The following is a 27,319-nucleotide window of genomic DNA, read 5'->3' as shown; positions in this document are numbered from 1 at the left end:
TATCATTAACCTTCATTAAATTACTTTCTGCCAGTATAAAACAGAATGTTTTAGATTATGCAAAGACAAATAATATTTTATAGTGTTACTTTGACCATAAACTCCATAGTTTTGAAAACAAGCCAGTGAAAATTTATGGCAGATATGAAGAGGTACAAGGTATGCCACTCCCAATCAGATTGATGGACCCTCTGTTGGTTTTTAGATTTTTATAACAGAAACTGTATGTGAGTTTGACAGGAAATAACAGATACAGTTGACTGTGCAATAGCATGTACAAAGGGGAAAGAAATCCTGACCTCCATAAGCTAGTCTGATCTATTAAAATGGAGGATAACGTGACATTTTGATCTGGACTAATTCAAGCAATGCATATCTTTCAGTTACTTACACAATTTAGTTAGTGTTCATTATTTGTATTTTGTAAATGTTATGGCAAACACTTTCACATTCCACACTCAATTCTAACCGAACTGGGTATTTTAAAAAAGTCTCATTAAACTGTATTACCAACTATTAATAGAACTAGAGAAATATACACAGCTAGCTCAAATGGTTATTTTTTTGTTCTCCTGATAATTGTTATAGTATTCTCAAGTAGTCTAAAGGATTGATCTAAATGGAAGTGAGCATCCTGGTAAATTCTCTTTCTTCTTTCCAAAATGAAATGCCTACCTCTTTAACTTCATGGCAGGGTTGCTTTATGCTCATTTGGTTGACAGCACTGTGAAGGCATAACTCTCAAAAGCTACATTATCCAAGGTCATAAAAAGGTGCAAACCAGCAGCATTTCAAAAGCAGCTTAGGTGTTCTATAAAGTGGGTCAGTTTTAGTTTCCTGTAGGATGTTTGACAGGGCTTTCTAGCATCACAGACATTAATCTACAGCCCACCACAGTGCCTTTATGTTCCTTCCTCAAACCACAGTATTGTGTTTTTCTACCCAATTAACCAAGGATAAATGACCTAGATATCATGCCTATCAAAGCCTCATTTTTCTTTTACCCTTTTGTTCTTTAATGTACCACATTATCACACACAGAACACATTTGAAAATATGTTGAGGGCGTAATGCAGGTCTTTGTGCATCTTTCTGAAGCTTCAGTAAGGCTTGAACAATATGAGTATAATTCAGGCTTTTTTCCCTTGTCTTTTCCCAGGCTACTAATTTAGTATATTTGGAGATAGAAAAGCTGGTAAAGAAAGATACAGGGGGAAGACTGCAGTGATATATTTGTTCTGTTGAGCATGAATCAGTTGTGATCACTATATTCTAGGAATTACACCTTACATATCATGAGTCACTTTTATTAAAAGCATCATTACTACAGTTGGCAGCAATTTACATCTTATCTTACATGATAGCAATTTCCAAGGTGGGGAAGGGGGGATAAAAAGACATCACAAAAAAAAAAGAAAACAAATACATTTACAAAGTCATGTCTGTAAACTTCAAGGCTACTTTAGAGTTGAGGTAATCTGTTTAGCTTTGTGGCTAAAGTAACAAAGTCCTTTAATTTAAAAAGGTACCTGATTTTTTTAAAAAAATTGTTTTACCAGTGCATTACAAAATCACGAGACGATTTAACTGTAGTTTATCCTGCAAGAACCTTTTCAATGGGTACTTTCCAAAAGGTACTCTTCACATTCAACAGCTGCCTTATTATTGCTGTGTCTCAAGACAGAGAGACATTCACACTATCATGGAGATTGTCAGAGAATGTGTGTGTATATGTATGGGTGTGCATGTGCATATATGTGCACGGAGTGAACTTCCATACAGTCAAAATGATATGTACGAATGATATGCATGTTAAAATTTATCTTGACCTTCACAGCAAAAATTAAAAATTAATAATTAAATATATAACTTCATACTTCCTTTCAGCAGCACTTCCTTCTATTTAGTGCCACTCTATTACAAGTTGCTGCTTTATAATACCAAAGGTACCAAAAGGAAAAAAGCAGAGCATTATATCAATTTCCTTAAAAGATAAGGTCACCTCTCCATTTCATCTCTTCTAGGTATAATAATAATGCACTGCACAATACTTAATGACCAAGATACCTTTCGACTCATCTGTATAACATGACTTTTTGTTTGCTACACTATGTTACAGAACAGCTTTATAAAACTAAGTATGGACATTAACTGTGAGTGTAAACAGTAGGACTACCACTTGTCAAAAGTTTTAAAACACTTGAACAGTAACTTGTACTGCTTATTCATCATTTTCATTGTTTTCTATTTCATCCCCCCCATCAAGTGAGTCTAATTCTTCACCCTGTGCTATTTCATCTTCTAAAGCAGAGGAATTTGCAGTTTTATCAAGGCTCCCCCTGCATCACTGCCCTCTAGATTTTCTTCATCTTTAAAGGCAGCTTCTTCGGTTTTATCTGTAACCTTCACTTCACTGGAGCCCACTGCATTCTGAAGTCCCGCTAATGCTGGGAAACCAGGTTAGTGTCAATCCTCCCACTCCCGGAGGGTAGAAAACATAGAAGGGTTTATAAACAGACCAGGGGCCATTGTTGACAGAAGGAAAGGATTGAAAGTTAGAGGGTTGGCAGGCAATCCAGTGTTGCTTGTGGTGGTAGCAGAGGCCATAGCAGCAGTTGCACCAACAGATCACATTTGCAGAGTCAGTAGCTGAAACAATGTCTGTGCTTTTCTCAGAGTCTTGTTCTCCTCTTCATTCTCGTTCTTTTTTTCTTCTTCATTTGAAGTGCCCATCTTCACTTTCTCCTTGACTGGAAGCCATAGTGGTGTTTCCAGAAGCAGCTGTTATTGGGTTATTCAACAATCCACCTAGTCCAAACATATTGGGCAACCCTGCCATACCTGGCAACATCAGAGGCAGAATAGCAGCTGGATTTTTAGAATCACCTCCAGCAGCAGCAGCAGCTGTCGCCAGTCCTGGAGAGAAGCCCATGAGACCTGCAAGCTGAAGAGATTGTAGGTTTTGTAAATTCTGAAGGCTTGCGAGATCCATTCCAGCGAACAGACTGTCATTATCAGTGGGTTAATTCCCGATGTTGAAGCTACAGCAGCAGCAGCTGCAGCTGCTTTGGCAATTTCACTTTTGGCCTTCTCCCTCTTCTGCTTGCACCTTCTTCCCGCACCACAGGACCTGTGAGAAAGACGGTCAAACATGGATCTGGAACAAACCCTAGATGATAGAAAAAAAAAGAGCACAAGCATACAATTATGCTGTCATTATAATGATGCCTGTATACTGAGCATTTTACATCATGCTGCTTATATGATTCACAATGTATTCACAAGGGTATATTTATTCATTTTATTTTTCCCTCTTTGATCTTAAATCTATGAGTTATAAAGGTTATCCCTTTAACTATAATAAGCTAGGTTTTTAACATCAGATTAAATCCAAGGAAGACAATTGTAAGAGAAGCAAGATGTAATGTCCAAAGAGCATGGACTGATTCTTTTCAATTGGGAATATGAAGAGATAAAATAGATGTGTGAAGCATTGCAGAAGCATTCTATACGTCTTCTGGTTTTCCTTTGCTCCAAAATATGACATTGCTAAATATCAATATCGTAACTGAAGAAACTACACGGGATCCAAATATGGTGCTGTGTTTTTTACCTGTGAATAGGCTTACCAATGAATAAGTCATAGGAAAGAAAAAGAGATGGTAAAGTTACATGAAACACACATAGTTATGTTTTCTTGATTCTCCCACTGTCTTAGTTCTCCACTGTCTCACATGTCTTTTTTCACGAATGCATCAGAAGCTGCACCTGGTCCACAGTGCAGCAATCTAGGTAGTGGTATGCTGACCTGTTTAACAAGCTGTACTGTTTACCAATATACTTCTGGGTGCATTTTAAAGTGCTAATAAGTGGCATGGAGCCCACTTATTTGAGGAACTGCCTGTCTCCTGCAATTTTTGCAGGTGGTAAAAGTTGACCAGATTAGGCTAAGTCTGGTTCCCTCATTTAACTGTGCCACAATATTTTAATATTGTGACGAGGGCTAAAGTAATTCTGGAATTTGACAACACCAAAATTGAATTAGATTGAATAAATAAGTAAATCTGACTGTGTAATTAAAAAAAACCTAGTACTTACAGACTGCTTAACAATGTCAGTCCAATCTGGAGCAACAGCAAATTCTGGATTTTCTCCAGCCATCTTGGCAAGTCTTTCATTGGTGGGGCCATAGCACCACCCATCTAGTAATATATATTAAATTTTAATTAAAGAGAGATCTCTATTCATAATGAATGCAGTTTAACAAAGTAGCCTATCATTTTTTGTACATACTGTCATGATAATCTGAATATAACAAATGACTTATTAATCTAATAAAGTACAAAAATTGTCAAATGCTTAAGCAATATTTCCCACCTTAAAATCCAAAATGTTAATAGAATCCAGATTTCTCCTAGCCCATGATGTGAAAAACGAAGATAAATAAAAGACAACTAGAAACTATGTGGCCCTCCTCCAGAAAAATCTCCAATGAAGGAGATTTTTGATTCAATACCGATATTTTTCAAACAAGATGATACGAATGTTTGAGCTGACTGAAGGATGCAGTTTTATAGAAAGTAATACAAAAGCTGAAAATTACCCGAAAATTAAATGAACAATAGGTAGTCATAGAGGAAATTAGTCAGTGCATTACCCTTTTTCCCATTCCGTTTATTACAACAGGAACCCTCTCTTCTCCAGTTAAGGTGTAATATCCAATTTATTAGGATTTCGACATCTGTGCCGTTTTTGCTTCGGTTTCTGAAATGGGGAAACAGCCACATCTGCACTCTTCTAAAGAAAAGAAAAAGGGCAATTATTTCCTAAAAATGAATGTTTAATTTATAAAAAATATATGTACAGTATATTTTATCATTGAAATAAACATTAACAATAGCATTAAGACTATTACATGTTTAACAGTAATATTTAAAGCTAAGACTTTACAAATGCATAATATATCCAAATAATGATCCAAGCTTAAGCTTTTCAAATAGGTCAGAGACCACAATTTGTTTTGACACTTTCAATATTTACTACTTTGCTCATTTTACATATTGTAAAGTTTTTTTAAAATATCCTAGGAATTTTGTCACATATAAATAAAATGGTAAAATAATAAAATAGAAGGAGAGTATTCACTTACTGGTACATAACTTGGCATATCAAGAGTATACATGGGATGCAATTTAAGCCATTCAATTAAATCCTTGTTTTTGGGTGCCTCTTCTCCTACTAGTCTGGTCCCATCTTCCATATTAATGACAGGAATATGGTATCAGGATCCAGTTGCCAGGAGATGGAATGTTTCTTGCTGGAGGAGGTTCCATTTCTTCATCAAACACTTTGGTCACTTCTGCATCTTCCTGCAGAACGTTCAAAATTCTATTAACTTTCAACATAATGCTAATTCAACAGGAGTGATGCATTAAAACTCCTAATTAAATGGGGAGTACTGTTAGCCTTTTAACACAATAATGACAAACAACATTAATTCTTTTAAGTACTGTATGTATAGATGTACATAGCTATCTCACCACTACTTATACTGTACAGTTCTATGGAGGTGGTGAGGAAAGGTAATAAAACATGTTATGATGCCATGTATGGCAAAAAATACACAAAGGCAGTCATTATGGTATCTTTGTGGTTTAAAGTAGAATATATGGCTATATAGATAAGACAAATTTTATTTGGACTGGTGGACATATCTGGAAATTTTTAGATCGTGAAGGATATAAATAGTATTGTAACACTTAGTTTACCAAAATGTTCTGTACAGTTTCATGCTCTTCTATTTTAAATGATTAGATAGGCACCTGGCTGCAAACATCTGGCTGCAACCATCTTTCAACTTATATTCTAAGAAGACCTATGTGGTCAATAAGCATTGTTTAAGTGAAATATTCCAGACGGGCAGCCATGTTAGTCTTTTGCAAGTAAACCTTCTGTGACTCATCTGATGAAGCAAACTATGAGCCATAAAAGCCTGTTATAATCAACTGATTAATATTTAAGATAACACAAGATTTCTACAAGGTTTTCGAGATTCATTTCCTACGTTTCATTACATGCCCTACCCCAATATTAGAAATGGACAATTTCCTAGTGGGTGCCAATAAAAAAATACCACCCCCCCCACCAAAAAACAAAACAAAACAAAACAAAAAAACAAACCCAAGGGTTTCCAAGGGCTTCAGGAAAAATGACTGGTGATATTTTTAGAATAGCTGCTGCCAGAATGATTTTTTTTTCTTTTTTCCTTTGCATTTTGAAGGGAATTAAGAAGAGACATGCATCTTTAAACTTCTCCAAATTAAAAAAATAATCAGCTCTCAAATGCTTCAGGAGTAAGTTAAACATTTTATATATTATGAAATATTCTGCAAACAGCTAAAGAGTTGCATAAGGTCCACAGCTGGGCCCTATATTTGTCATAATTATGCTGTATTTTCTTTTTTTAGAAAATAATGTAATGGAAATATCTTCTTACTGCTGTTAGAGAGGCTGCTTGCCGCTTATAAATAAAAGATCAAGACCTTCCACGTTTTTCCTTCTTCCTCTTCTCCTTTTCATGGGTGGCTCGACATCAATTAAGGAACCATTTAGCAGATGTCTTGTGGGTGTGCGAGAAAGGCCTGCTTGTAGCAGCTCCATTTGACTTTTAAAGGCATCAGACACTGGTGTCGAAACAGTAGGTAACAGAAACTTTGAAGGAACAGCTGAAAAAGTTGAGGTAGAACTTGTTGCCTCCCTTGAGGTTTTTGATAAGTCTACAATTTTTTCTTGCCCATTTTCAGAGACAATCTTTGATTCTCGCAATTGGGCAACCATTTCCATTAAATTTCTCCTCTTGGCTGCCCTTTCAGCCTCAATTTCAATCTTCCTCCTCCGCCTCCTCCGCTGACGTGGAACTGATAAATTGAGTACATCTTCCTAATGAAAAATTAACATATATAATTATGAGCAATCACTTTAACCATTGCTTTTTTAAAAGAAATGTGTTTAATTTTTACTGCATTTTCATTTTTGAAAAATGGAAAAATCATAATATGATGGCACTATCCCAATCAATAATATTTTTGGCCTGACCAACATTAGATAAGTTAATTATAACTTTTGCCTAATGAAAAATGTGTCGTAAAAACTACTTTCAATCTAAATGTTATTATTTTTGTTTATTTTTTCTGGCAAAAGTGGAATTTAATTGCCCACATGTGTTTTTTGCTGCTATTTTGGCCTTTTCCTTTTGTTAAACAAAACATGCCTTAGATAATTGAGGCGATATAGAGACATCTTCACTGCCACTGATGCTGGCCTGACCAACCATGGAGAGTTCAGCAAAGCTTCTTTTCTGTAGAGTATTGTCCACAGCTGCTGGCGTATACCCTGGTATAAGCCCCTGGAAATCAAACATCTGGCGTCTATTTACTGGCCACTTTCCCTTCAGCACTGCTTCACAGATGCTGTCTAATCGGTTGATCATTACTCGATCCTGCAAAAGGGAAATACAAAATCTGCATTATTGTATGGTTTAACAGATTTACTAATTTTAGATCCACAGTAATTATAATTGAAATTCTGCATTTAAAATTATTCTCAATCACCCTGAAATTAAAGCAAATGCATATAAACGAAGAACAAACATATTGCTGTTGGTAATAAAAATAAACAAAATGTTGGATGTGCAGTATTTTTTTCCTAAGCATTTGCTATTACTCAGACGTTTTAAAACTCAAGCCGAATTAACAAGTAATAGTGCAACTACTACATAATGAATAATATAATCTTTACTCCCAATAACTTTGTCTTAGGTAGGTCAGAGACAACACCATCTGTAATTCTGTCCTAGGAAGTGGCCCTTTATTAGTGTCACTATTAATAAAGTTCAACTTTGTGAAAAGGCTACCAATCTAGGAACATCCCATAAATGTCAGTTTTCATTCCACACCCATTATCACTTCAAGTTCCACTCAAGCATGTATACTGAAACAGTTTAATTACAGCATGCTCAAATAAAAGCAAATACAAAATGCAGCATTCCTGCATAGAAAATACTTTGAATCTTAATTGCATATTTTGAAACTTTTAAGTTCCAAAATATGCAATTATATAATGCCCTTCTGATTTTTCTTAAGAAAGTTAAATTACTTGGCTAATAATATTTGCTTTTAAATCTCAATGCTGTAAAATTATGTTTTTGTGTGCTGTTATTTACATGAATATATTACATTTTCTGCTAGTGGTGTTATTTGTTCATTTGTACCATACTATATTAATTGATTTATATTATTTTTTGAAGTTCATTGTAAACTAGCAATACATTACTTTTAAGCCACTTTCTGTGGAAACACAGAGTTATCAGTATTTTGAATCACAAATATTTTTCCAAAGTAATTATTAATATTTGGAAATTATCGATTGATAACCAGATAGGATTAATCTTCACTAAACTACAAAATAGAATAAAAGCTGCCAGCAGATTTCAGCAGCTATTGCCTACTGCTTGTTTTCCCCAGGAATAAGCCTATTATAACAAGGTTATTTTCCCCTAATCCAGATGGCCCCGTTATGGTGATTAGGAAGCTTAAGACTTTTACTACTTTATTTTTCTCTAGCACCCAGTGAAATCAGAAACTGAGATGTATATGAAGCTAATACAATTTCAGTACAAGAATTTTATCTATTCTGAATTGTAGGGTATTTCTTAAAAAGTGAAAGCTGAGAGATAGTTAATAATCCTTTTTTAAGATTACAAAAAACAAAAAAAAACATAACCCATCTACATTACAATATTAAGAATTTTAAGTTCTTTTTTTCTGAACAGCAGGCCTAGAACATATCTCTTAGGTGATAGGAAACGGAAGTCTCAGTCTGAAATTTCACTTTATTTTCCTGTTCAATAATTATGCAGAAAAGCTAGAATACCTTTAATTGAATCCTCTTCAGTTGAGAAATCAGATATGTTTAGCTGCTGAGAGCCAAATCTGAAAATACTTCATATTCTACTAGAGTGGCTTCTCATCCCCGCTGAAGAGAATCTGCTCTATAGCTTACGAATTGAATTATGATATACACTATTAAGTAATTCAGACCTGATAACTTTCTTAGAAATCAAATGATAATCAGGTTATATATTGAACAAACCTTAGGCCAAAAAGAAAAAGCAAATGTTCTCTCATGAAGCAGCTGGGCTACGGATGGGTCTCCATCTTCCATATAAAATCCATCACGCGTTTCATCCCTTGCAGTGCTCAGGGATGCAGTGCTTTCTTCATCAAAATTCTTATTCCGAGAAATCATTCCTGTCGAGAAATAACAACCACCAAAAATTAGCTTCCTCAAATAGGACAGTTATTTATAGTATAATAAATTTATACAACTTTAAATCTTGAATGAAGTACTGGGAATTTTATGTACATCATAATGGACAAACCTATTTTTATGTCTGAGATGAAGTTATAAGAAAAAATTCCAAGAAATTCTCATAGAAAAATTATATTTAGTAAAAAATTATAAATCTATGGTATTTTATTTAGTAAAATCACAGTAATTTTCTAGGCTGATTCTGACTTACTTGAATTATATCATTTTGTTCTTTTATATTCTATTTTATTGCAGTTCAAAGTAAATAACAGACGACAGTGCCATTTCTAAAACATTTACATGTACCCTTATTTGTTAGAACCAAATAAAATATAGCTATCAAACTGTATTCTCAAGTTCTCTTGTCCATTCCTAATTATCTTTCTTTACAACAGCACAGCAATATTGATGATTATGCCTTTGCTTAGTTTTCAGAAAGCAATAATGAGGTCAAACAGTCGTGGCAAGTGCCTTAAGAACATGGTGCATAATATTATATAACACATAAGGATTTGTAGACAGATGTAAAAATTCCTTGGTAGAAAAATAAACGTAGAAATGTTTATTGAAAAGAAAAATACTAAAGGCTTGCATTCCTAGTACTGTACTTTAAACAGTTTGAATGAGATCAGACTTGAGAATCTTAAGTCCCTGAAAGAACTGCTAAGATCTGATCTGTCAAGTATAGTCAAAATAATTCTTAGTTCAGGTTGCATCTAAAATTACCTTCAGGTTGTGAAGATTCTTCTGACTTGTCATCATCATCAAGTTTTTCTTCTTCAATCATCTTCCGAACCTTTTTCGGAAATTGATTTAGGATCAACTTCTGTACTCAGTTCTGTATCTTTTATTCACATTTTACAGGAACAACCTCAACCTCAGCCTCCTCCTCCTTATCACTTTTTACTGCACATCTGCTCCCTCTATCTCCTCCTCCTCATTGCCAGACTTTTCTGTGGCTGGTAACTTTTTCAACTCCTTCCACTTTAACCTCAGCTTGTTCTGTAAGTTTTTCATCTTGTAACTAGTGAGGTTGGGACAATAGACATTGACTGACTACAGCAAACACCCAGTGGATTTAATAGAGATATGGTAGTTAGATTACCACCACCTCTATTTGAGCAAAATTTTTATGAGAATCAAGAAAGAAAGTTCAGGATCATTTAGAATGTGATAATCTGTCCTGCTGACTCCATGTTTAGCAGCTCCAATCAATAAATCTTTATCGTGTTTGCCACACTCCCACCATTCTGGTAAATCCAAACTTGGCTGACACAATTTTAGCCTCTCTGCCAATAGTGGATGATGGAGAACCTGCTCTCGGACTTTTCTCAAGAGTTCTATACGATATAAAGTTCTAGAAGCACGTTCTTCAGTGATAGGCTCAATCATAGTAGAAAGATCAGGAGGTTCTATAAGGAAAAAAAGGAGTACATAGAAATTAGGAAAGTTTTAAAATTACTACATATTAAGCAATAGTCTATATTATTTGATTTTAAGAAGATAGTTTTTAAAAAGTTGTATAATATAAATTATCACTGGATTTCAAATAATTCCCAACTTGAAATAAACCCAATCAGCAACCCTGCCCCCAAACTAAAGCAAATGTAACAGAATTTCAATTGCTCTTAATTGTTTCAAACTTGGCTTGGGATCTTAAAGGGCTCAGCTCAGTTGCTGAAGTGTTAGAATCAGTTGTTTTTTCATTTTTATCCTTCATTTTTATCCTTTACTGAAATATAGTATAGCATAGTGGTCAAAATGTTGGACTAGCACTGAAGAGGTTCAAGTCCATTCTTAGCAGTGGGTGGCTCTGTATCAGATACATTCTTCAGCCCAAACTATCTCACAGGAATATTGTGGGGAAACCTGGAAGAGGAATGACATTGTTTCTGTCTCAAGCTCCTAAATGAAAGCCAGGATATAAATCTAACACAAAAATAGTAAATAAATAGATAATCCCTAGGTTATGGTGATAGTTCAGAGAAGGGAGTAGAGCTCCTAAAGAGTCTATTATTAGTCCAACTGTTCTACAGAGGAATGCACCAACTCCTTTGAGGGTTAAGTCTAGGAACAAGGGTGCCTATAATAAGCTCAACCTTCAATACCTGAAGCCAGTTTTTACTTGCATTAAAAAAAAAAACTTTCATATCTCCCCCCCCCTAATTTTTATTTAATTAGAATGCTACAGTTGCAATTTTTAGCATGTGTGATCACAACTGCTGGAAAAAAGGAAAGGGTAAAAGCGAAAATAAACATGGATCCTTAAATATCGTAAACTATCTAAAGTATTAGTATTATGGAAAACAATGGGCTGCCTTCATCTGGTTGGCTGGCATTCGACACACGCGCCTGCACATAGCTACAAAACAACTGAAGTACTTCTCCAAACTTCATCAGATTCTTATCAAGTCTGGCAAAAGCTCTGACTGGTTCCAATCAAACTGTTGCTTTATAGGGTCAAAAATAACTCCAAAAGTAGATACAACACGATAAAAATCTGCTTCCTCTCTTCTTGTCCACCTAAAAACAAAGAGATTAGATATCAGGACATTTCCAAAAGTCCAACTGAATATCCGCTTGCATTCTAAAGATTGTAATTTATGTTGCAAGGCAATACTCATTTCTATAAGGAAGCTACGAAACTTACTTTGACGTTTTTCTGTTATTATAGCTTCTCTTTCTGCTTCCAGTGCTCTCACTTCTTCACGAGGTCGTCGTCGACGCCGGTCAGTCTTCATTAGTGCTTCTGCCTCATTTGTTGCCTTTTATAACTACGTTGATATGCAGTAATGAGACGGCGCAACCGAGTAGTCAGGGTTGAAGTGCTTGGCCAGTAGAGTTGACCAAAATCAGCACTATTGTCACTGTGCTTGCCTGGAGAATATTATCAAGGAAGATAAGAGGTATTTATAATTAAAGACAAATACTAGCTCGCAAAAATTATCATAAAAAACAGGTAACAAAAACACTTTTGATAATAAATCCTCAGAGTTAAAGGAAATTTCATGAAAAGGCCTTTGCACTGTAAATGCACAGATACAGTATAGGTGGTACCTTGCTCAACAGTAGTAACTGTGAAAGGGATCTTGGAGTCCTAGTGGACAACCATTTAAATATGAGCCAGCAGTGTGCATCAGCTGCCAAAAAAGCCAACACAGTTCTAGGCTGCATAAACAGAGGGATAGACTCAAGATCACATGAAGTGTTAATATCACTTTATAAAGCCTTGGTAAGGCCACACTTGGAATACGGCATTCAGTTTTGGTCACCATGATGTAGAAAAGATGTGGAGACTCTAGAAGAGTGCAGAGAAGAGCAACAAAGATGGTTAGGGGACTGGAGATTAAAACATATGAAGAATGGTTGCACGGACTGGGTATGACTAGTTTAATAGAAAGAAGGACTAGGGGAGACATGATAGCAGTGTTGCAATATCTCAGGGGTTGCCACAAAGAAAAGGGAGTCAAGCTATTTTCCAAGTACCTGAGGGTAGAACGAGAAGCAATGGATGGAAACTAATCAAGGAGAGAAGCAACTTAGAACTGGGGAGAAATTTCCTGACAGTTAGAACAATTAATCAGTGGAACAGCTTGCCTCCAGAAGTTGTGAATGCCCCAACACTGGAAGTCTTTAAGAAGATGTTGGATAGCCATTTGTCTGAAATGGTATAGGGTTTCCTGCCTAGGCTAGAAGACCTTCAAGTCCCTTTGGGAATAGGGCGGCATACAAGTCTAATAAATTGAATTGAATTGAACTCTGTTATTGTATTGTATTGTATTGAATTACTACTGTGAACAATTTTCTTAACTGTATTCCAATGGAAAATGACCCAAAGATTAACGTTCATACTCAATCCACTTTGTGTGATTTTGTATAGACTTGGAAATGTAGTTTTCACAACTACAAACTTTAATATACACATTGGATCACATTTTTATTGTTATCCTCTTTTTTCTTCCATTCATCACCACGTTTTTCCAAAATCTTACCTGCATGGAGGAGCTCTAGAGATTCTTCCTTGTCAGAAGGTGAGTTTGCAAATTCCTTTGACAAAAAAGAAAATGTAATGAATAATAGTATTCCAAGCAAGCACAATAATTAAATTTGAACATATACACAACACACACAATCATGGAAAACACACGATTTCAAAATAATGTAGTTATAAAGCATGTATATTATTACTTCTTACATCAATTTCATCCTTGAATGGAATTCTGGTTGGTTTATATTCTGGGTCTTCATCTTCTCTATCAAAATCACCTCTAAATGAAATAAAATCCAGAATATATCAGAGCTAATAACTCAAAACATTTTCCAGTGCTTACCTATGCAGCATATGACAGACAATAAAAAAAGAATCCTGAAGCAAAAAGAAATTCACCTCAGCAACGCCTATTGTTACAATAAAATGACTATATTTTTATTTTCCTCATATAACATTATTTTGAAACTTTCCTATGTATGAGAATCCACAAATATGATGCAATAGGTGAAGTCAGGCCAGCATACACAATGCAGTACAAGTTTATTAATTTTTTTATAATGTCCTGCTTACCCCACCACCATCTGTTAATAGATCTGTCCCTCTCTGCTCAGCAGCAATGGCCTTGGCATCAGGCATGCCAACCCTTTCCAAAAAACATAGAGTAGAGTCTGCTCTCATAGAATTGTACTTCTCATAGCCTGCATTCAGATAAACATAAAAAGACCAATATCTATCAACAAGAATCCTTACAGATTATACTTTTATACTGATCATAAACTAAGAAAACCTTATTGTAAAAATCCCTTCAAGCAGTGATACCGCCAATGAAGATCCCGAAAAATATGTGAATAAGTGATAGAAGAGAAAGAGAAATATGGTGAATATTTATACTGGACACCTAGAGAAAAGTGCTTATGAGTTGCCCTTCTTCCTCTACATGCAATCTAACTACCTTCTTTTGGTTGTTCTGGTCACAATGAAACCAGGGCATTATGCTGGAGATACATACATAGGGAAATATGTATGATGATGCCTGTCTATAATATGATACTGATCCCATCTTATTTTTCAGACTGCTGTTTTTTCTTACTGACCACATTGACTAGATGGAAAATGGCAGATCCCAAAAGTGCGCGGCATCAACGTGGTTTTTAGGCTAGTTTGCCTCAGTTGAGCCCACAACAGAATTCCTGTATAGGTAGAGCAGCACAATTCAATTAGGATTTATTCCACAACACACTCTCCTTAACCGCTGTACAGTGTCAAGCCAAAATGTAATCATGAAATATTTTGTAAGCCTTCATTCTCTCCTTTAGACAATCTAGCCTGCTGAGAATGCTGCACCGAACTCCAGAGAATTGGGATTATAATCAGGATTTGCCCACTGTATATAGCATGCCAACTCTACTTCCCTAGTCCTTCAAAGTTAACAAGGCTGCATCCCACTCAAGGGAGCCCATAGTTCTCAGCACTGACATTTGTGAAATATTGCTTGGAACAAAGCCCAGGAGGCACTTGTACAGATTAATAGCAGAGGTTAAGCCCACCATCCACTTTGACACTAACTGGCAGAATTAGTAAGTGAACAATGTTGGAAGCAGAGTTTATGGAGAACTGTAAAACTATTTGGCTATTATTTAAACAAATATGGTTTTATGTTATTTGCAGCCAAGAAAGTAATGTTTTCTTCTGAAATATTCTGCAAACATTTTAAAACAGCATCTGATATTTACAACTCAAATACATTTTTTTTTAATGCAGAAGGAAAAAAGGAACAGAAGCCAACAGTTCTTTGGAACTATACTTGTTAATATTATGACTGAATATTGGTGTAACAGAAAGCTTTACCAAGAAGCTCTGTTCAAAGTATGACATCACTCACCATGTTTGAATACTCCAATTAAAAGAGATTTATCTGCCTCTTTATCCCACCAATCCATAGGAACTTCTGCATGAAATGGTTCAGGAATCCAAATATCAATCTCACTAAAAAAGAGTTAGCATTTCCAAATAATTTTAGATGCTGACATAAGTATCAAAAGATCAAACTTGTATAACTGTAACTAAACAAAAAATTAAGTATGGAAAAAACTTCCCAAATGATATACTTTTTTCCCACTTTAAATCTTTACATTAGATTTATAAATTAAAATTGTTCACTGATATTCTGTTGAAGTAATTTATTTCATGAAATTAACAATTCTTCACCCTTAATGAACAACCAAAATATGCAGCAGTTTAATAAAAGAGCATAAACAGATACGTTTAATCTTTAACTTTTTTATGATGATAAATAATATTCACATAAACCATGATCATGAAGCACAGATAAACTTGAATTTGCACTAACCTTGAATCAGAACCCTCTAAGATCTTGTCAGCTTGGTCCCCTATAACTTCTTGCCTCAGATAGTACAGCATGCGGACACGCAGCAGGACCCTGGAGAGGAAAACAGAGAGGGGAAAAAGTTCTTAACTTCAGGACTGTTTGCCAACAGTGGCTTTTGGCAGCTGCTGCTGTTCATCCATCATCCTGCCAAGGCTGATTAGCCATGCTGTATGGTAGGCTTGAAGCGTGACAGATGGTGGCACATAATCACCTCTGTGTGGTGCTTTCTGCTGGCTTCCAACAGGCCTGCCTGGCAACCGCTTAGACTGCACAGAGAGGGATCGAGCTCAGCCCAACCCAGGCGCATTTCATTTAGTTCTACCTAGTGCAGCTTGTGAAGTTTAGACACGTACTCTACCACTGCCTCTGAAGTATTGAAGCAAGTTTGTAAACAACTGAGCAGATGGCTTTCAGTAACTGTTCTGCTTCATTATCTCATAAAATTTCCTCAGCTGCTGCCTTAATACCATTTTTGGAAGCACATCAGAAGTTGTAGGAATAAACGAGATATAAAATCTGGTTTTACTACCTTACAAAACCCCCAGCATGGAATGTTAAGACTTGTTAGATTACACAAACCTTTGCTTTAAAAAATAGGAAAAAGTCAAGTATTTCTTTAGAAATTATTTTGTAAAAAGTTTTTGCCAAATTTACTTCTCTTATTATTTTAGAAGACAACAGAATATATCATATTTAGCTTCACTGTGTAATTCCTCTAAAAGAATATAAACATTTATTTTGGAGCCATAATCCTATTCATACTCAAAAGACCAAATTGATGTAATTAAACATCTACTCTCTTCCATTCTCAACAATGCTAGAAAACTATTAAAAGAAATACACTGAAAAAGCATATTTTACTTGAAATACTAATGATGTAAACTGGCAATATGTGTACCACATCTCTTCCCCATTTTCTGAAGCTCCTCCCCACAGATAATGTTGTCCAACTGGGGAAAAAGTCCAAAGGTATTCCTGCTTTTTATTTGGTTAGCCATGTATATCTTAGTAGTTTGGGAAACATCCCTGCAGCTTCTACTCCAGCCCTTTCTGCATAGTAATAAGACACTCTAAAGCATCTGTAATATTGTAAAGTCTTTGGGACACCAATTTTTAATGTAGTATGCCTACAGAATAAAAAGCAATATCTGAGACACTGTTTCTAATCTAGAAATAATTCTACACAATGCAAACAATTTTTAACATAGACAGCACCTAGTGACGAACCTTCGAAAAGAAAGAGCATAGCTTATTTAATAGTTGTCTTATATAATATTTACTATCAATTAATATACATGTCTGTCCATCTACCAGACAAATTCTGAATAACAAACAAACATGAAAACATAATCCAATTTAAAGAAAGAAAGAAGAATAAAAAAGACAACAAAGGGTCCAATAAAAGTCTCACAGCTATAGATCCCACATTACCACCACCACCATATTACGAAAGCCAATAAGGTATGTTTGTGTTTTTACAAAGGAAGTATGTGATGCTAGCTAAACAGCTGTGCTGCTCTTGGATTTCAACTGCCTGGCAAATAACTGGCATTTCTGTCTTTAAAAAACAAAATACTCCAGAAACTTATAGCAATAGCAGTTAGACTTATATACCGCTTCATAGGGCTTTCAGCTCTCTCTAAGCGGTTTACAGAGTCAGCATATCACCTCCACAGTCTGGGTCCTCATTTCACCCACCTCGGAAGGATAGAAGGCTGAGTCAACCTTGAGCCGGTGAGATCAGAACCGCTGAACTGCAGATAACAGTCAGCTGAAGTGGCCTGCAGTACTGCACCCTAACCACTGCGTCACCTCGGCTCTTATTGGTCTTTAACAACCACAACTGTAAGGGTTCTTCAGCTGGTCAAGTACATACCAATATGGAATAAATTAAGAGTTCAGCATTGCTGGGTTCAAAATTCTAATAAGTAACTTAGTTAGGAAAGAACCCATCCTCCAACTTCAAGGAGTTGGCATCCTGTATTTAGCTAATACGAAGCTATTTCTACACATAAATGGGCCTACATTATCCTTTAATATTAATTTAATAGAGCCTTTTGGAATTATATTGTCCTTCAAGTTTTTTGCACTCCTTTCTTCCCTTTTTCATAACTTTTCAATTATTTACAATTTATATATTGAAGTAAAAGTTCACTTGAGATCATGTTATCCAATTCAACATACCCTGCAATATTTGCTGATGCAAAATATAAAAAACCCCATTGTTATAGTTTTATTTCTAGATACTGCATTTAAAAAAAGAATCTGTCACACACAGTCAGCATTGAATTGGTCAGCCTATAAGTTTAAAGAGAAAGAATATGAGAGAGAGAGAGAGAGAGAGAGAGAGAGAGAGAGAGAGATGGATGGATGGTGGGAGAAGGGAGAGGAGAGAGGAGGAGAGAGAGAGGAAGATGATTGTAAACGGAGATGGCTACACTATCCTGACCATATTATCTTTTTACAGAAGATGCAATTGTAAATTTATTTATGAATTTATTAATCACTTTATTCAAAGCAACTTTTAAGAAGCATATTTAGAAATGTTAAATGGCCATCCTTAAATACATAATTTTGAGTAATTTATAAGAAAAAAAAGAGAAGCCATATAAAATGAGCCCCCAATAAACAAAACAAAATAAAAAACCAATACCAAAATGCCTAAATGCCATATCATAAACTTGCAAAATCAACACGTTTATAGGGATCCTTTAACACCCTGGCCCTTTGCAGGAGGAAAAAAAACAGGTCTTAATAGTCTTCCAGAAGGTCAAGAAAATGTACAAAATCAATAATCATAGTCAGTACAATAATAATGATATACTACACAATAAATGAATTACAATATGTAACTACAATTAAAAATTATGATTTGTAGAATAGACTTTTATGATGAACAGTTACGTTTTAAAAAAAACAATATACTTTCTAATACATAACTTATGGGGAACATGAGCTAAATGTCTTTTATTGCTCATATTCGTTTTCATCAGGCAGCTAAGCCCTGAATAACATCAACAATTATACAGTTTTTTAATCACATGTTATTCAAAATCGCAAGATTTCCAACAGGGATAATTTCAAAATAAATATGATTAAAGTTACATCCTGTTCCTTATCCCACCTCATAATGGCCATAGAACATGTCATATAATTTAACACTTTATTTGAATAGTATGTAAGGATGAAATACACACGAGGCTCATGAAAAAAATAAGTTCCAATAATTCAATGAACTAAGACCAACCACATTTTAAATACTGACAGCAACTTAAATTGACCACATTGAGAAGACAAACAGTAATCAATAATCAGTAAATTGTTAAGCATTAACCAAAGTAAGAATGTATATGGGTCTATACTATTAAACAGTGACAATGATGAAGCATAATTTAAAGATTATCCTTATAGTATACATGACCTATATTATGGTCCTAGATTTTGAGTTCCATTAAACATTGAAGTTCAAGTCAAAATGGGTCAAATTAATTTAATGGATTAACTTACTTATTACAGTGATGTTTGAGATGTTTCTTATAGCTGTCCTCCTGAAACAAGGCATCTGGATTACAGCTGGCTAGCCAGTCAGCATTCTGAAGCACTGGTTGTGAACTCTGAGCTTTTACTTTTTTGCCTTTTCTCCCCCGGGGCACTGGAGCAGACAAGCCTAAGAAATGTACACATGCATGGTTTTTCAGCATTAACTCTGACACCATGTCAAAGGAGGCCATCTGCCTGTGAAATCACTTTCTCACAGTGCTTTATCATTATGGTATGGACTTCTAGAAAACTAGGTTGGACTTTACACTACTCCATTCCATGATGACAATATCATAGTTAAAGACACCATGCAGTAATTGAAAACAATTAGAAAACCGCAGAATGCTATTGTACAAATTTACCCTTGTATGCACTCTGCTTAAAATCCTATGCACTTACCTGGGTGTTAATCCTGTTTTAACTCAGTTTCTGAATAGCATATTATGTGTTGCAAATTATGAAAGGTGCAGAATAACATAAACATGTTACAGCATATTCTACATATATGTAATTTAAAGATATTGTAGAATTTATACATTAGCTAAATATGTGCCAAAGTTAAAAATATTTCAGTTCCATTAGCATGACATAAGGGATGATAGGATGTAATAATGTTTCACTGTGGCTGGATCATGCTCAATGTTTACATCCCATTATTCTGCCAATGAACTTAAAATAATGTTATAGACTTTCAGCAACTCTGAAACAAACTGCTCACTTAGAACAATCCAGTCACCTTCTCCACACAGAAGCAAATGCTAAAGAACTGTGCAACATATGCTGGTACAAGAAGCTTATTTAATGCACAAGGGGAGTATATACGTAGCTAAGCAGCAATTTTAATCATTTGCAATTAAAACAAAACAGCATTTTATAGGGAAAAGATTACATTGAGGATTCTGACGTTGAGGATTTTTATGCAGTGGTAAACCAGTCTTTTACCAGTGGTAAAAGAAAATTTGTGAACCCTTTAGAATTATCTGAGAGATTATGATTAAATAAACAATCATAGAATTATACAGCTGGAAGGGAACTTGGAGGTTTTCAAGTCCAATCTCATGCCCAAGGCAGGAAACCTTATACCATCCTGCACAAATGATTGTCCAATTTTCTCTTGAAAACCGTCAGCAATGGAGCACCAAGAACTCTGGGAGACAAGCTGTTCCCCTGGTTAATTATTCTCATTGTTAGGAAATTTATCCATAGTTCCAAGTTGGATCTCTCTTTAACAAGCTTCTTGATTAACTGTATGGTGTTATGTTATTACTGAATATACAGTACTGAGTCAATATTTACTGTCTTTGTTGGAAAACGTTTGTGATATTCAAGGATAATCAAATCTTTTAATGGGGGAGGTCAACTTATATGTTCCAGTAAATGAGATGAGCATCAAATATGAATTGGAGAACTCATTCCCTATTAAATGTTTTTGTATTTAATGGTCACAGTCAAAGTCTGCTCAGACAACCATATCTCATATCAGTATTTATCAGTCTACCATTAGGTAAATATTTAAGAAAAGTAGTATGCATATAAAGGTATAATGGATGAAACCTCTTTTCTCATAAAGGCATATAGCATCAATCTCAAACATATATTTAAAAAAGCTAAATGATCCAGCAGTTATTCCAATAGTTCATTTTAGAGAAAATACTTCATTCTAACAAAAGAACCTCACCATGAAGCATCATGGTGGAAATATCATAGTTTGAGATCCTTTTGCAAATTCAGGCGTCAGCTTGCTCACTATAACTGAGAGGACAATGGACTATGGCTTTATACTATGCATTGTAATGTCAGTAATTGTCCATGAGTTGAATCTTAAATGGATGTAGGTCATAAAGGACAATAATGCTAAATACACAGGTAAAACTATAATAGAAAAGCAGAAGTAGAACTAATTTCATTTTTAGAATGGCCAAATCAAAGCTTTAATCTTTGCCAAAATTGAACTATTGGGGCATAACTTTAATGAGCAATTTATGTAAGGCAGTCCAAAAATTAGATGAAGCCGTTCAATAAGAGGAGTGGCCAAAATACCTCTAAGCTGATATAGGATTGAATAACAAATGCAGGAAGTATTTGGCTGAAGCTTCTAAAAGAGGTCCATCAATTAATAAATTTGAAACTTCACATTTTTCCAACAAAGTATATGTAATCACAAGGATTACATTTATTAACTGGATGAAAATATTGCAGTAACAACTCAATTGCAGAGCATCTTTTTTTTGCATAGAAAAGTTCTTAACTTTGAACTTTAGCGTCTACTTATACAACCAGGAAAGATTCTATATGCATATCTTAAGAGCCATTGCCATCCAGAGTATAGATAACCCTTGCGTCATGAAACCCTCAATGAGTGGTTTCATGACTTTTCAAACTTATAATAGCATTGAATAAGTGCTACTTACAACCAGTCCTTGTACCTATGGCCATCACAACATATCTGCAGTCATATGATTGAGATCTGGTATTCAGTGACCAGTGCTATGTGATTGCATTTGCCAGTTTTCCAAAAGCAAGGTCAATGGGGAAACTGGCAGGTCACAAATGGTGACTATATGACATTGTGCTTAACAATAGCAATAGCAGTAGACTTATATACCGCTTCATAGGGCTTTCAGCCCTCTCTAAGCGGTTTACAGCGAGTCAGCATATTGCCCCCAACAATCTGGGTCCTCATTTTACCCACCTCGGAAGGATGGAAGGCTGAGTCAACCCTGAGCCGGTGAGATTTGAACCGCTGAACTGCTGATCTAGCAGTAGCCTGCAGTGCTGCATTTAACCACTGCGCCACCTTGGCTCAATGTCATGGGATATGCTTAACTACACCAACTGGAAGTACCAGAATTTCCTTCGTTAAGTGGTGTGGTCACATGATGTTGTGCTTTACAATTGCATTGCTTAGTGACAAAAAATTGGCTCCACTTACTGTCTTTTTCTGTAATGAACCAGACATATTAATTAATTAATAATGCTAGTTAGTTTCCCAAATTTAACTTACAAAAGAACAGTGATATCTCTGAAGTTTTACATACTCATTATAGAAATGGCCAAGATAAATTTTTGAGAAGGACTTTTAGCATTAAAATATCAAATGAAGACACTAACGTGTAATTCCCAGTGACACAGAGTAAGATTAACAACAATAACACTGAAAGACATTTCACATAAAAGTACAGTCTATACTTGCTTTGTTAAAGATCACATAATACTGCTCAATGGATTTAAAGAAATGTTTTATGGCTTCAATTGCAAGAAGCAGATAACATACCAGAATGATTAACTAAGGCCCGAGTTTGTCCATCTGCCGTTGGAGTAATCAAATCCCAGACAAAACTTTTGATATTCTCATCCCCTTTATAATGATTGAGACAATATACAAGGATAGTTCGGCAAATAGTTTCCACATCTTGCTCAGTTAGCTGGCGCTTATAACGTCCATGTAAAAGGATATCAGTCCATCGTCCCCAACTATATTAAAAAAAAGTAAATTACATTTTGGCATTACAAGTAGCTTTAACTTACAACTATCTGTTCAGCAACTGTTGAAAATTTACAATGACACTGAATGAAGGGACTTAGACATATACCCAAAGTTATAGCAACTACAGCACTCCTGCAGTTATGTGAATGAAATTCAGGCACTCTGCCAACCCTTATGGCCACTTTTCTTTTCCAAACACAATCTTCAAAAAAGGTTAAATAGACCAAACCATGATGAGGGGAGGTGGAGGAGACTTAAGGGTGAGGGTCCCAGCAGGGTGGGAAGCAGAAAGCCTCAGTGCAGGAGAGGCTAGGACAGGCTATGTATGCCCTAATAAGATGCTGCGCCTGAGCCAGGCCTTCTAGACCTTCTCTCCCACTCTAAGGCATCCCATGCTCTATTTAATGGCAGCAATTAAGAGAGTAGGGATTATCGTAATTAAGCAAGGCGACCATGTGGGTGTCTCACTTAACAACTGTCATAACAGACAACCATAATTCTGGGCTCAATTGCAGTCATAAGTCAAGGACTACTTGTACTGGAGAAGTTTTGTATTAAAATATGTACATATGTATTTTGTGGATGTAAGTTATTTTACTAAGCAAATAGCAACTAATTAATATTTTATTATAGTGGAAAAAATAAAATGCACGTGTTTAATGTAAATGGATCTCATAAATTCTGAATAGGAGTACATAACCCAGACCAATTTCATGAATTTGAATTCATGTCTGTATTACTCTATTTGTACTAGCTCTTCACAGGAACAAAACCTAAGACAGAGATATTTAATACCATCTTAGAATCATTCACTAAGGCAATTTTGCTAAATTCAATAATATAATGAAAGATGGGAGCATAACTTTAATTTGAAAATTATCAATTTTTCATAAATATTAGTTAACTATAAAATAAATGTTGCACAAAATGTAATATTTTAACTACATCCATTCCTATCATAAACACTTCTAACATAATAACAATAGCACTTAGACTTATATACCGCTTCACAGTGCTTCACAACCCTCTCTAAGCAGTTTACAAAGTCAGCATATTGCCCCAACAATCTGGGTCCTCATTTTACTGACTCGGAAGGATGGAAGTCAACCTTGAGCCTGGTGAGGTTCGAACTGCCAAATTGCAGTCAATTGGCAATCAGCAGAGGTAGCTGCAGTACTGCACTCTAACCACTGCGCCACCACAGCTCTGTGTTGTAGGTTTTTTTGTTTATAGATAATTGTTGCTTAATTACCATTGCTTAGCAAACGCTTGAAGTTATGATGGCTTCAGAATGGATGCTTTACAGCCTGTAAAATACTTCTGACCATTGTAAAATGCCATACTGCCCCCCTGCAGTCACATGATCTTATGTCACATGCTTGGCAACCTGCTCACATTTACAACCAGTTATGGCATCCTATAGTCATGTGACCATAATTTGTGGTGGGTTTTGCCATTTTCTGACAAAAACTGGCAGAAAGTACCAATTGTAGATGCTGGTTTCCTTTAATGACCATCTGGTTTGCTTAACAATAGTTATAACTCTCTTTACTGAAAAATAGCCATAAAATCAAACCAGGTCATGCGTGGCCAATTTGATGATCAAAATTCCAGGTCCAACCATGACAATAAATTAAGGATTACATGGTGCAAGATCTTGGAATGATGGTAACAGAAGCAGGTTTCTTTTAAAAATGGAAAACTACTTTTGTTAATGAACTTAAGAATTTCTAGTACGTGATTAGATAACAATTGTGGTTATGCAACTATATTTTAATCATTGGATTTTCTAAATGGCTTGAAAGAAAATCTAGGTTTTAACAATAGTTTCCTCAATGTTACCACTGACAAAATCGTAAGAGTGGCAGCCTAAACATGTATATTAGATGCCAGGTTGTAGAAAGAGATACTGTGTATGATGTTTGCAGAAAGGTTACCATATCTATTGCAGCTCTTTGATAATGAATTTATCTGGAGAGATGGGTGGAGAAGAAATGGAGCTATACAATCTAAACTATGATGGGAAGGACTGGTGTTTTGCACTATGCATATTGGTTGAAATGTGCTATTAGTGTGTTTCTCTCCCATATTCCAGAATACAGTTGCCTGTCAGTTTATCTTTTAGTCTGGCAGCGCTGTTAGTGAATGCCAGATCAACCCAAAATGATGCACAAAAAAGAGAGCTTGCTTGGTGTGCATTAATGAGACCAGAAAGGGTTGGTTCGATCCAGCACTGCCTATCTTGGGGATACAAGCATAAATGGGGGTGGGGGAATGATTGGGATCCACAGATGATCTTTGAAATCTACCAGCAGGCCATTCAGCTCTGTTGCTGGTTTTAGAGGGTGTGTCCTAGTATTAGGCTATAGAAAGGGGAATGTTTGTGTATTGACCATTTCACTATTTCTTAAATTAGTCATGGTGATTTCTGATAGTAGAGAAGCCACCAAAAATTCCATGGGAATTTTAACACTAATTTCAGGGCTCTCTTTTGATTCCTGGCTTGTGATGTGCAGAATTCTATTGTAAACCATGGGACTGTCTTAATGGATCATTGACTGCAAGTTAGGAAACAGAACATATTCTTCATCTGGTTGCATCTGAATAGGAAGAAAATGGCCTATAAGTGAAGGGAGTTGCCATCCACTTTTTGCCATGCTTAAGCATTTCCTGACAAGATTAGAACTGCCAGCTTTTTTTAAATCTCCCTATAGAGTGGGGGATCCATTAGGATCATTGAATTTGGGATAATTATGTAATGTTAAAGATTCCTGAATGCCTTGGTGACAAGGCTGGCAATTCTGCTGAGACCCTAACTTGAATATTAATAGTGTGATTAAATGGATCGCTGACTAAATTATTCTTAACAACCCTGCCAATGTAAAGTCTGGAAAGCTTTTTGGACTTCAGAAGGCCTATGGGCAATGAAACATCCCAAAATGGCTGGAGCACAAATAGTGAAAATCAAATCTGAAGATAAATTCATTGTGCTAACATGAAGCAGTAAAGGTAATGAAAAAGAGTTTCTTTATAGCCATCATGCCATATTCTCATCATCATCTAGCAAAATAATATTGTGTTGTTAGTGGACTTTTAAATTCTATTGCCAGAGACTCTTGGAGACTACAAGTACACTGACAAGGGCACTTACAAGATAAAATTATTCTTTTATATTTTGACCCAGACACTGTGGTTGAACAAAATGCCTAAATCAATGCCTTCCATCATATGCCTTCCCAATTCCTTCATGTCTGATCTGAATCAACTAAGAATAAGTGGTTGGAATCAGTAAATGCACTTCTGTAAAAATTTGGAATTAGCTAACTTGAGATGTATGTTTGCACACTTCCACTTTAAGAAGCCCACTCTGAATCATTTGGTTATTAATCTGTTCATCCAGCCAATCTATCCTTGAAAAGATGGTAAATACATAGCTACATGTGTTGTTGGAAGAAAACAAGATATTTGAACTCACTCCAAAACTGACTGAATTTTGATTATCACAAACATATGTGTTTGTTATCACAAACATATGTTCAGAAGGTACATCAAATATCATTGTAATAAAATACAAAGTGTATGTGGCAACTGCTACCTTAAATATACTATATGTCTCTCAACTATGATTTAGTACAGACACTTTTTCAGTGTGCTCTCTGACAATGATCTGCTTACCAGAGAAAGAATATTATCAAGACAAGTTCCCATTAACAGAATTCCCCCTTGTTCAAATATGATTGGCCCTGAATCTTGTCAGTTTATAGAATTAACTAAAATGTACCAGTTTACCTAGTCTGCTAATTAAATCTGTGCTATTTCCTAATTAATATGTATCATTATTATTTTAGCTGTTTATAGTCTTGTTTTTCTAGAGATTCTACCAAGTTGCATAATCATAATTGCCATCATGAACAACATTTATACTTTTTGTAAATAATTTTCTAACGTGAATTATTTTTCACTTTAGAATGATTTTTAACAATGAATTTTGTTTAGAAATGATGTGTTGGTATGAATGGGTAAATGAACGGGAAATGGAAGAATATAACAATTCAGAATAATGCAAGCAAGCCAAGTTCCTCCAGTTCACTGTCAAGGAGAATAATGTATTCCAAGAAATGACATCTATTATATCACGGGAGACTTCCATTTGCAATCTCTGTGCAATAAGCGACAACCCTATATAAGTAGAAAGGATCAAATAATATAAAACCTTGAATACAGTTTTGTTTTCCAGTTTATTTTACTTACCCATAGACTAACAGATTTTTTTCTACTCTAAAGCATTCACTCCTTGCATATCCCTGGGATTTGTCCTGTGGCCTACGAAGTTTTATGCTAGGTTTTTCTTCAGCATCACTTTCAAGGTCTGAAAATTCCATCAGTTCATCTTCTTTGACTGCACTGTATAATCTAGTTTGCTTTCTTATTCTTGGAGTATCAATAACTAGATTGTTCTATAACAAAAATAAAAAATATTTCTGTTTAACAAGTAATAATAAATGAATTTTAGCAAATTAAATAGAACAGGTAAGTTTAAATT

General features: G+C 35.3%; 1 protein-coding gene across 1 annotated transcript in view; it reads right to left on the bottom strand.

The window, feature by feature from the left end:
* Positions 1-1,215: 1,215 nt before the first annotated feature.
* CHD7 (chromodomain helicase DNA binding protein 7) overlaps positions 1,216-27,319 on the bottom strand; it is a 206,345-nt gene continuing 180,241 nt past the window's right edge. Inside the window, 34 exon segments of the mRNA XM_032222540.1 lie at positions 1,216-2,340; positions 2,343-2,460; positions 2,462-2,494; positions 2,497-2,629; positions 2,631-3,009; positions 3,012-3,080; positions 3,083-3,169; positions 4,095-4,154; positions 4,157-4,202; positions 4,658-4,713; positions 4,716-4,797; positions 5,150-5,277; positions 5,280-5,294; positions 5,297-5,388; positions 6,515-6,939; positions 7,271-7,498; positions 9,151-9,308; positions 10,096-10,150; positions 10,152-10,219; positions 10,222-10,390; positions 10,392-10,497; positions 10,499-10,781; positions 11,688-11,702; positions 11,705-11,892; positions 12,016-12,121; positions 12,124-12,246; positions 13,362-13,416; positions 13,565-13,638; positions 13,930-14,058; positions 15,243-15,346; positions 15,711-15,800; positions 19,257-19,416; positions 22,564-22,763; positions 27,028-27,233. Of these exon segments, the coding sequence (XP_032078431.1) occupies positions 2,222-2,340; positions 2,343-2,460; positions 2,462-2,494; positions 2,497-2,629; positions 2,631-3,009; positions 3,012-3,080; positions 3,083-3,169; positions 4,095-4,154; positions 4,157-4,202; positions 4,658-4,713; positions 4,716-4,797; positions 5,150-5,277; positions 5,280-5,294; positions 5,297-5,388; positions 6,515-6,939; positions 7,271-7,498; positions 9,151-9,308; positions 10,096-10,150; positions 10,152-10,219; positions 10,222-10,390; positions 10,392-10,497; positions 10,499-10,781; positions 11,688-11,702; positions 11,705-11,892; positions 12,016-12,121; positions 12,124-12,246; positions 13,362-13,416; positions 13,565-13,638; positions 13,930-14,058; positions 15,243-15,346; positions 15,711-15,800; positions 19,257-19,416; positions 22,564-22,763; positions 27,028-27,233 (4,359 nt within the window). The 3' untranslated portion in view covers positions 1,216-2,221.

Source organism: Thamnophis elegans, chromosome 8, assembly GCF_009769535.1.
Source record: "Thamnophis elegans isolate rThaEle1 chromosome 8, rThaEle1.pri, whole genome shotgun sequence".
NCBI lineage: Eukaryota > Metazoa > Chordata > Lepidosauria > Squamata > Colubridae > Thamnophis > Thamnophis elegans.
This window is presented reverse-complemented; position numbering and strand designations above follow the sequence as displayed.